Here is a 10,891-nt window from a genome sequence, read left to right as displayed (position 1 = left end):
CTTTGATGGTGTGTGGAGGAATCTTTATGCTAAACCAATATCCGGTATCTTAAAAAGATACCATTCTAACAGAACTATGCTCATAATAAGAAAAAGAATTAAAGGAAAGAAAAAAAAAAAAAAGGAGAAATTTTAGAGGAAAATTGATATTCTCTGAATGTGTGAATCTTTTCCTCTTAAAAATGTTTACATACAATCATGCATGTGTATAGTTTGTATTAAATATTATTCGATGAGTATAAAATTAATATAGTTCCGAAATGATCATAACACCCTCACATAACACCCCCACCCATTATTTGATTAGTCGACAAGCAATCCCCCAGTGCATGAATCCAGTCATGCATTTTTATAGTTTGTATGAGTATAAATACACATCACAATACCCATCAGCTGTTATATAATCATCTCTTTTTTTTCTTTTTTTTGGGGGGAGGGGTAAAAAAATTATATGTATGATCACTGTTTTGTCTTACTTTGTCACATAGTTAAAACTCAGAGAATATCTTAATTTTTATATGCTTGTTAGTGTCCTTACGTTGCATACGGTTTGGTAAGAAGAGAATCTCAGAGGAAGGCATGAACCTTATTGCCTGGCTCCCCGTACATATCATATCATATATCATATATATTAGTGTTCATATATCATATATTAGTGCTGCTAGCTCTCTCTCCTTGCTTATTCGTTGTCCAGTATTCCCAACTCCAAATTAAGCTTATAGATGGGTAGAGGGCGTGCTCCCTGTTGTGAAAAGGCAGGATTGAAGAAGGGTCCATGGACTCCTGCAGAGGATTTGAGACTCATTGCCTACATTCAGAAGCATGGCCATGGCAATTGGCGTGCTCTCCCCAGACTTGCAGGTATCCCTCTCTCTCTGAGATGAAGCTTTTCAGTTCATCAAGTATCAGAACCTGTTGTTCCCATTGATGATATGTAACTCTTCTTTAATATTACAGGATTGCTGCGTTGTGGAAAGAGTTGTCGACTGAGATGGATTAATTATCTTCGACCAGACCTCAAGAGGGGGAATTTCACCAAGGAAGAAGAGGAAACTATAATTAAATTACACAAACTTCTTGGAAACAAGTAAAATTCCTTCCATGCATGGTTTCATTTGTTCAGTTCAGTAGAGGAGTTTAGTAATTTTTTTCTTGTGGCAGATTCTAATTGTAGGATGTAATGGTGTGCTTCGCAGGTGGTCAAAGATAGCCTCTCATTTGCCAGGGAGAACTGATAATGAGATTAAGAATGTGTGGAATACACACTTAAAGAAGAGACTACCTTTGGAAGGAGAAGACCCTCCTGGAAATGAACACAAACAAGTGTCTATGACTCTCACTACCTCCTCATCATATTCTTCCCTTTCTTCTATGTCAAATGATCATAACTTGCCTGGTTCTGAGAACCCATCTGAGGAATTGGAGAAGAATCATGACTCCCCAGATGATGATGAAGCAACAAAGAAACTGCCCAGACCTCCTTCTTCATCATCATCATCATCATCATCATCATCATCATCTTGTAGTTCATCTATTTTAGACTCAAAACAAGTTGATGGGTTCAATCAAGGTCTCCCAGATCAGATACTTGAAATACCATATGAAGTTGACTTAGACTTATGGGACATGTTAGAAGATGATACCTGCTTTTCTACATCCAGTGCCGAAAGAAAGTTAGATGCAAACCTAAAGGATTCCGAAAGTATGAGTTGGGTAGCAAAGTTAGAAAATGAACTTGGACTTCAGGAAACAATTTGTGATGCAGTTGAGCCATTTGGCTCTAATTTTCCCTCTGAAGAGTTGGTGGTGAAGGAAGAAAGCGATCCAGTTGTAACCTATTTTCAGAGGTGGCCATCTTCACCTCTGAATTTTTATCTGTAAATAGAGGTCAAAAACACACAGCTAGCTAGGTTTTTCTAAGAGTTTCCAAACTAGTCAATCAAATTGGCTGATTAGCTAACAAACACATCAGTTTGTAACAGTTATAAATCTCATTAGGTCTCTATCAAGAATGGGTGACTGGAACTGGGTTTGACTCAGCTTCAAAGTCCCATGGCTGATAGCATGCAGTGGAAAAAAGTGAAGAGGGAAGAATATAAGGTACTTGCTAGAAAACTTCCATTTTCTATTTGTTCGTATCATGAGTGCCTTCTTACTTGCTTTCTTGTTCTCCATATTTCATTTTGTGAAGAAGAATGGGCTGGAATTTTTTTTTTTTTTTAATTCTTTTCTGCAAATCAGCAATGACTTGGTTTTGTAGTCATGCTTGCATTGTAATCCTCTAGTTAATTGGCTTGAATTTCTACTTCAAGTTGGTTTCAAATGTAATTTTATTTCTCTAAAATTTCCACCTGCCTCTTATTATAAAATGAAAATGAAAAAAAAAAATCGCAGCCCAAATTATTTAGTGAGAAGTAACTATAAATACTTAGGCGTGAAAAACATCAGCTTTTTGGATTTTTGTGTGGACCATTCCTGTTTTATAACACTTGTCTGGTGTTCGTGCAGTGGTTTCAATTAATGAATTAGGTTTACTTTTAAATTTAAATATTTTTTAATAATTATAATTACATACATTTAAAGTAAATTCACAAAAGAAGGCTCACAATCCAAGAAACGATTCAAATCGAACTAAACCCTAGCCCAACTATCTTGCTTCCTTCCTTCCATCAGTGAACATTAATTAAAAGATCTTGTTGTCCAATGCAAAAATATCAACCCAAAGATCATGCCTACGAGAACCCATTTCTTCTTTTCCAAAGACGGTGTTCATCTTTTCTGTAAAACCTTCAAATATGCATCCAGCTAACGAAATTCCTCAAAATGCAATTTTATCTACAAAGAAAACGATTAACAAAAACCAGGTTTATAAGAAAAGATTTGACAAGTAGTAACAGTAGGAGAGTAAACGAAAGTTAGAGGATGAAACCTCTAGCCCTGATGGTGCTCATCACCATCAGCTTCTTTTTTTTTTCTTATTTTTGCAAGGGGTTCTTGTCTAACTTTTTGAAAAATCTAGTTTTGAGGGTAAAATACAAGGGTGATCGTTCGTCACCTGGAGAAGAAGTACCTTGAGGTTCACTAAGGAATATGTTGAATTTTTTTCCAAATCAATATGAACAATATCCACGCAGGCATAAACAAAAATTCTAATTTTTTCTCCTATTAAAACTCGTATGCTTTCAACTTGTAATAGCAAATCATCTTGGTGCTATTGTGCAAGAATTCAGTTATCATGAATCCCTCCAAGGATTTCGAAATGCAACATATTTTATGCCAATTCTCTCTTACCCTTCCTCTGAAAGCAATAAGAGGATGCAATCGCAGGCATGTCTTCTTCAAATATGATCAGCTGCTCAAGTGGAACTCTATATGCGACATGGTTCAATTTGGTATACTAACTACAATACTTTTCTATCAAAACACAAAATTAAACAAACACAAATGCAGACTTCAATGAGCATTTAAAAATTAAAGATCAAAGGCTACTTTATTCAGTTTGTATAATATTATGTCTTGTCATGAATGGTCACCTTCATTTGTATATATATACATTTCTTATAGGTAACTAGACATATATTTTGGAGCTGATGCATACTTCACTTAAATCATACATTATTTAGTGTTAAATTTCCAATCATAACCAAATAATTTATCTCCTTTGTCATTTAACACTTCCCACTTGAACCATGCCAGCAACTAGCTACATTATCAAGTCAACTAACTTTGATTCAATATTTTAATTTCTTGTTGCTCTCACCAGGAGTATTGTTTTTGTTGATGCAAAAGCTTATAATATGTCTCACATCAATATCAAGTTAAATCAAATGATAATTATAATAATTGAAGTCTCCGATAAGTGTAATTTGATTTCAAGGACACTCTAATATATGTAGTAAAAGATGTGACAACTTACTAGTTTATAAAATTGGCAAACGGCCTCTTTTATGTTAGAATCATTAAGTCTAAACACAAGAACACCTTTCTATTATTAAATAAGAGAGTTTAGGTGGCCGTTCCCTATGTATTTAAATCCGGATACATTTTAGCTTCTCTTTATCATATTGTGAAGTTGTTTAATATAATATTATTAAATGAATCTCAAAAATGATTCGAAAATAACATAACACTTATGTATTTATCAAAAGAATATTAGGAATGGCCATAAGGCAAGATGTATGTATTCATGACATTTGAAATTATAACCATTGGTTTTATTAGATCAAATCATAGCTGTTGAATTTTTTTTCCACATAATTTATGGATATTGATTACTTCCTCCATTTTTTTGTTAATCGACTTCAAACTTACCTTTTCTCCTACCTTTTCTCCTGCCATTTCTTCTCTACCTTCTCTCTTCTTTTCCCTCTTGTTATCATGCCGTTAGAGGGCTCCTTCGTTCTCTCCTTCCACATTATGTTCTTCACTCGAATAAGTTACCTATTAGGTTTTTATTTAAAATAATAATAATAATAATATATACCTTTATTTTTCCATTTTTGTGATCCTAGTTCTAGTCATTTTTTGTTTCTCCTTGTTTGGATTTTCTTGAAGATCAAAGATGGAGAATATGGATTTTTTTTTTTTTTTTTTTGGTAGAAATGATTTTTATTGAATGATGGGACAAAGCCCAAGGAATACAAATAACACCTTATGCAACCATGGGGAGGAAAGGGGTCACTCAATCCGAGATAACACAATGAGAGCCTTCCTGACAAGGGGTGGGCAAACCCATTATATGCCCTAGATTTAAAAGAGAAAACACACTTTTCAAACTCCTCCATGAGTAACCCAATATCAAAAAAAAAAAAATTGCGCTTTCCCACCCCCTTCCCCCCCCCCCCCAAATGTTTTTTTCATATAGCGGATGTCCGCATTAGACACAAGCGGTTAAAATTTTTTTTTTTTTTTTATTTTTTTAATATTTTTTTTTAAAAAAAAAAAAACACCAAACAAGATACTTGTAATTGAATTTGGAGGGGGGAGGATAGGTCATTAAGGATGTTGACTAAGTTTTCACAATTTGACACAATAGATATTTCCTAAAAACCTTGGTGTTGACACTCGATCATAGTAGCACGAATTGAAAGCGCTTCACCAACCAACGGCTCACCAAAGTGCAAAGGTTCCGAGACTAGATCAAAAATCCATCAAACCATGGATTGAGGCTTAGCCATTTTGTCTTACACACAGATGATGAACTTCAGAGAAAGGTCAATTGTAATGTTCTAAATTCTTAGTTTTTGTGTTTTTTTTTTATATTTTTAAAACCCAAACATTTCAAATCATGTATATCTAATTTTTATTTTTTTATAAAGCAATGCTTTGACACAGCTTTGAGCCTACAAAAAAATGCTTCTCTCAAAAATGTGAAAGGTCATTCTTGTTGTTTCAACATAAAAAAATAAACTCTTATTTTAAATTACTAAAAATTCTAAGTTTATTTTTTATTTTATTTTTTAATATAGCCATACATGACCTTAAAATCGAACCAAACTGACCCATTATAGCCCAAACCAGCCTGAACCGAAGCTTAATGGGCTGAACAACCTCAGCCCGTGTGTGGCCCGCTATCCCGAATCTGAACCAGCTCATTAAACCCGTTATAAATAAATAAAATAAAATAAATTTAAATATAAAAGACAGGAAAACCCCCAAGTATCCATTTGTTTTCATTAATTGTTTTGCTTTGGAATATGCAAACAACAAGTCTGTCAAAGCCTTAGCCATTTAGAAGATGGGCTTAATAAATATTTAGTAAGTATATTATCATTTGAAAATCTTTTAATGTTTTATTTTCATCCATTTTTACAAGTGTAGGAGAATAAGCAGAGACAACCTACTAAAATTCATCAAGATGCTAGCTTTCTTTTTTATATTAGTTCTATAATTTTTACTTCTTTAAAAAAAAAAATTTTGAGTCTTGAACACCCAACACAAAAGACTTGGAAAGAACTTAATGCTTATATGCATTCACATGCTTTTGATAAATTCCACACATCAACAAGGTACTCAAAACATACTGCTAGTAAACCCGAACCCAAACCTAATTCTAAACCGTTAGCCCAAACCGTTAGTCAGCACGAAACCAAATCGCACCGGCCTGAAACCGTTATTTTTTTAATAAACCGTGTTTGGGCTGAATGTTTTTCAGCCCAAAACCGGCATAACCCGAACGGTTGACACCCATTATTTTTTTTGTTAAAGAAATGCTCTTTTTTTTTTTGTTTCTTCTTTTCTTCTATATAATCAAAATGCATGGGCGGAGCTCCCATTTCTTAATTTTTTTTCCCTTTATATAATTGGATTTGGGCCTCTTTCTATTTTTTGGTCTTTTAGCCCTCTTCCCCTTTGAAATATCAGCACTCTCCCATTACCTCCGGGCCTCCCCCACCTCCCAAAAAATAAAATGTTGAATCCTAGCTCCACGCTTCCATACAATATTTAAATACCCTAAGATAGTGAAATTAATTAAAATGTCTAGAAATTCAAAAAAAAAATTCTCTTACATATAAAAACATAATAGAAACATTACCATAGAACTTCTTATAAGTTAGAGAATATTGCCTAATCTCTCTCAAATCAATGGAAATGTATTTAAATGATTCTCTTAAAGGATAAGCATTTAAATTCAAATTCAAATCGACCATAACTAACTCTATCCTCGATTGATCTTATCTCCAACTATCAATAAGAGTTTGAGTTATAGTTAAAATATCAACAAGTTGTAGAATTTGATTGTAATTCAAATAATATTGATATACATCTCTTACTCACAAATTTGAGTGTAGAAGAATTCTCTTTCAAACCAAATTCTCTCACAAATTTTTTCGGTTGATTTTATATATTATTTATTTATTTATTTGCTCTCCCACTCACTCACACTGAGTCACAAGCTAAAAATAGATTTAAAAGGCTGGAGATAAGATCTTGATTTACAAAAGAAGAAAAAAAAAAAAAAAAGACAGATCTTTACAGGCTTTTTCAGCTGAAGCATTCAAATCTCTTCATATTTATCTTTCCCCATTATCGTTATCGAATCTCGCAAGCGTTATTCTCTCTCTCTTTTCTCTGACTCTGTCTCTGTCTCTATCAATTAGTTAGGGTTTCTGAGTACTTATCATATTCCCCCGTCTGTGAGGCTCTTTCCTTCCTCATAAAGTCCTCGGATATGGCCGGAACCGCTGTGGTAACAGTGTACGGCAACGGAGCCATGACAGAAGCCAAGAAATCGCCTTACTCTGTTAAGGTCGGCCTTGCACAGATGCTCCGAGGCGGTGTAATCATGGACGTGGTGAACGTAGAGCAAGCCCGCATCGCCGAAGAGGCCGGGGCTTGTGCGGTTATGGCCTTGGAGCGCGTTCCTGCTGATATTCGAGCCCAAGGTGGCGTCGCTCGGATGAGCGATCCTGGTCTCATCAAGGAGATCAAGCAGGCTGTTACCATCCCCGTCATGGCCAAGGCTCGAATTGGGCATTTCGTTGAAGCCCAGATCCTTGAAGCCATTGGCGTCGATTATGCTGATGAGAGCGAGGTGCTCACCGTTGCCGACGAAGATAATCACATCAACAAGCATAACTTCAGGGTTCCCTTTGTCTGCGGTTGTCGCAACCTTGGCGAAGCTCTTCGTAGGATTCGTGAAGGCGCTGCCATGATTCGCACTAAGGGAGAGGCTGGTACAGGCAATATTATTGAAGCAGTGAGACATGTGAGGTCGGTGATGGGCGCCATCAGGGTCCTGCGTAACATGGATGACGACGAGGTCTTTGCCTTCGCCAAAAATATTTCTGCTCCCTATGATCTTGTCATGCAGACTAAGCAGTTGGGTCGACTCCCTGTGGTCCATTTCGCTGCAGGTGGGGTGGCTACGCCCGCCGATGCTGCTCTGATGATGCAATTGGGTTGCGACGGTGTCTTTGTTGGCTCTGGTGTATTCAAGAGTGGTGACCCTGCCCGTCGAGCTCGAGCGATTGTTCAGGCTGTGGCCCATTACACTGATCCTGAAATTCTTGCCGAGGTGAGCTGTGGGTTGGGTGAGGCCATGGTTGGATTGAATCTCAAGGATGAGAAGGTTGAGAGGTTCGCCGCACGGTCGGAGTAGATGATGGAGGAGGATAAGAGGGTTTGGTGTAGTTGGTCTACTAAACAATGGACGTGTTGATCATCGATGGATCTCTTTTTATTCGTCTGCTGTCCTGCTACTTTCGGGAACTCTTGGTGGGGATTTGCTATTGTTTTTTGCCCTTTTCGCATGCTTTAGTTAGACTATATGATTGATTTCTTCTTTGTTACTGAAGAATTTTTGTTGATCAGAAGTTTATTTCCTGTCCTGTTTAGCATAAATGCATGATTCAACTGTAGAGAAAAAAGAAATATATCTTGGCGTATGGATGTGGTAGAATGGATTGGCTTAATGGTGTGTGGTGAGGTTTTCCTTAATGAAAGGATCTATTTACCCTATGAATTTTTATATTGCAGTGTCCAAAACCATTAGGACTCACTGAAAAATCAGTATGTGAACCATATAGCTTTTCCGTTAGTTTTCTCTAACACAAACTGTAGTTGACTGAAGGATGAAACAGATCACTGGGCAGCCATAGCATATTGCTTTCATGGGGAGTATGTTGTAGCATCCACTAAGAACAATCTATGAGATTGACCATGAGTGGATTGGTTGATGTGTTGTTACAAGAGAGCCTTCTTCTGGAACTGAGCAGGATGGGTGATTACTGACAATATATATCCTCGGGTATAGAATAGAAACTCCACCATCACCTGAAGTTTTTATACCTTTGAGGTTGTGATTTTGAAATTACTTTTCATTGTAATGAGTAATATGGAATCCATATAGCAAAAATAATCACCCAAATGCCAGTGAGGCAATCTGTTCTCTATTTTGGCCATTGCATGTTTCTGAAAATGCAGAGCAGGGAGGCCATGGGGCTTGCTCAAATTGAAAACTACAGACCCTGAGCTATGGTGGTTCTCTGGATGCATTGCATTTGTGCTTTCTACCTAGGAGCTGGTCATTGTGTTTGGTAGACTTATCCATCGAATTCTCTATGCCTAAATTATTCGAGTCACTTGGAATGTTGTTGGTCTAATTCTGTTTTTGCCTTTTCTGGGTCAGCGTTTTGATATTCTCCAGGCCCTCTTTTGTATGGTATGATTAGTGGGTGATAGCTGAAAATGTTTTTTGAAGATCTGTTAGAGGAACTGATTTATTGAAACTGAAAAAGTAACTCTTCATAATCCATTTTCTCTTTTCATTAAAAAGCCTAATTTTAGGATCTTGGGAAGATTTTCCATTTACATTGGTGGATGGTTTGAGTTTTGCATTTCTTTATAGAGTTGATGCTGACTTGTTTATACATAGCAGCTTTCTTCTTCTAGGCTTGCTTATCGGGGATGTGCTCAGCATCTGCCATATCACACATGAAGATGATGACTCTGGATTTTGTTGTTTGTGAAATACCGGGTATTAAAGTATCTGATCTTCTTCTGTATGGCTACATCTCCCTTGGGGCTGTACATAATCTACTGATCTATATACAAATGAGAGGATAGGCTATAGGCAAAAACCAATCCACCCAAACTGCTAGTTTGTTTGTGGATTAGATGGAGATTATGGTTGTCGCCTGGCCCTTTTGGGTTTGATGCTGCCAGTGCAGATCGCTTTTGTCGCAGAACCAAGCAAGCAGAGGTTTTAGAAATCAGAACTGCAAAATTGAGCACGATTGCTCGGTGGTAGAGGGGGCATCAGGAAGGGTTATACTGGGTAGAAGACCCGGATTCATGGTTGGAGCATGGTAAGTAGGTATTATTTGATTCCAAGGGATTAGCTCAGTTGGTAAGACTATCACCTCAGTATGAGGTTTAGAGTTAAGGTTACCATTTTAGGATTAGTTGAGGTGTGCTTAAGCTGCTGCCGGTGAATGCGGAATGGCTATTGTGAGAAGGTGGGTAAGAGCCTGTGAGTTCAAGTTGCAACGGGATATGGTTGAAGTGCACCCGCATTGGCTTCAGGAGAAGTTGTGCTCTTTGGGCTTGAGCTTTCTTATTCTTTGGATATTCTCTAAGAATTCGTAGAACAAATGAAAAAAAAATCCTCTACTGTGCACATAGATAGATGTTAAATAATGGGTAATTTTCATATTTAAAAGGTCATCACCTGACATGGAAACCCTATTGAGATCTAAGTACAGTATTCAACTACAATCTATTCAGTAGCGAAAAGCCAAATTGAAAGAGAACAGAGATAAAAGAAAAGAGAAGGAAAGTGAGTTTTGTATGTGGAATCGAAGTCATAGAGCAAAAGAAATCTGATATTGGTGATTTGGTTTGTTGGCTGTTCACTTGGTTACTAATCTGGGTTTTACTTTGTGCGTTAGCAGGAATGGATGGCTTCCTGTTGTGGGTTTCATCATTCATTCTCTCATTCCTCAACCACAAGGACAGATGCAGTAGTTGGAGAATATCAATTATTGAGAAATCACAATTTGCGCTTTGCAAATAGTCCTCTCGTTGCTCCTTCTTCCTTGTCACCACAAAGAAATCCTCTGTCAAGGGCATTTTCTGAGTCCTTGGCTGCACAAAAATTGATAAACAAACCTTGGAGACTAATCGTTATATTCTATTACAGCTGATAGGATGACTTAATCTCTTAATCTTGATGGGTATTCTTTTGTTTTTCTTTTCTTGATGGATTGTAGTTCTCATTTAGTTGTTTCTGATTTTTCTTTTCTGGGTTGTGGACCACAGATGAGAGGCCAGGTTAGAGCTACCACCCTGGTGGTCGCTGCTGAGTGTGCTTCGAGCTTTAATAAAGGAGTTCCTACTCCAAACAAGATAGAGTAAGGGCTGAGACAAAAATCATGAAGAGTAACTAAGA

General features: G+C 36.8%; 2 protein-coding genes across 2 annotated transcripts; both read left to right on the top strand.

The window, feature by feature from the left end:
- Positions 1-673: 673 nt before the first annotated feature.
- Positions 674-2,436, top strand: LOC149028204 (transcription factor MYB58-like). The gene is made up of 3 exons (XM_089147920.1): positions 674-861; positions 958-1,087; positions 1,197-2,436. Exons 1-3 carry the CDS (start codon positions 723-725, stop codon positions 1,879-1,881), a joined length of 954 nt encoding a protein of 317 aa, XP_089004046.1. The 5' UTR covers positions 674-722; the 3' UTR covers positions 1,882-2,436.
- A 4,527-nt stretch (positions 2,437-6,963) lies between these two features.
- LOC149028203 (pyridoxal 5'-phosphate synthase subunit PDX1.3-like) lies at positions 6,964-8,343 on the top strand. Its single transcript, XM_089169218.1, has one exon. The coding sequence runs from the start codon at positions 7,172-7,174 to the stop codon at positions 8,099-8,101; it is 930 nt and encodes a 309-aa protein (XP_089025344.1). The 5' UTR covers positions 6,964-7,171; the 3' UTR covers positions 8,102-8,343.
- Positions 8,344-10,891: the final 2,548 nt, after the last annotated feature.

The sequence above is a fragment of the Hakea prostrata genome, chromosome 1 (genome assembly GCF_041222555.1).
Source record: "Hakea prostrata isolate BN-2017 chromosome 1, UWA_Hpros_2, whole genome shotgun sequence".
Taxonomy (NCBI): domain Eukaryota; kingdom Viridiplantae; phylum Streptophyta; class Magnoliopsida; order Proteales; family Proteaceae; genus Hakea; species Hakea prostrata.
This window is presented reverse-complemented; position numbering and strand designations above follow the sequence as displayed.

Excerpts from the sequence above, each read along its gene's own strand:
- LOC149028204 (XM_089147920.1), top strand. The coding sequence starts at position 723 with ATGGGTAGAGGGCGTGCTCCCTGTTGTGAAAAGGCAGGATTGAAGAAG. Across the intron at positions 862-957 it reads TGCTCTCCCCAGACTTGCAG|GATTGCTGCGTTGTGGAAAG; the intron begins GTATCCCTCTCT and ends TTAATATTACAG. Across the intron at positions 1,088-1,196 it reads CACAAACTTCTTGGAAACAA|GTGGTCAAAGATAGCCTCTC; the intron begins GTAAAATTCCTT and ends TGTGCTTCGCAG.
- LOC149028203 (XM_089169218.1), top strand. The coding sequence starts at position 7,172 with ATGGCCGGAACCGCTGTGGTAACAGTGTACGGCAACGGAGCCATGACA.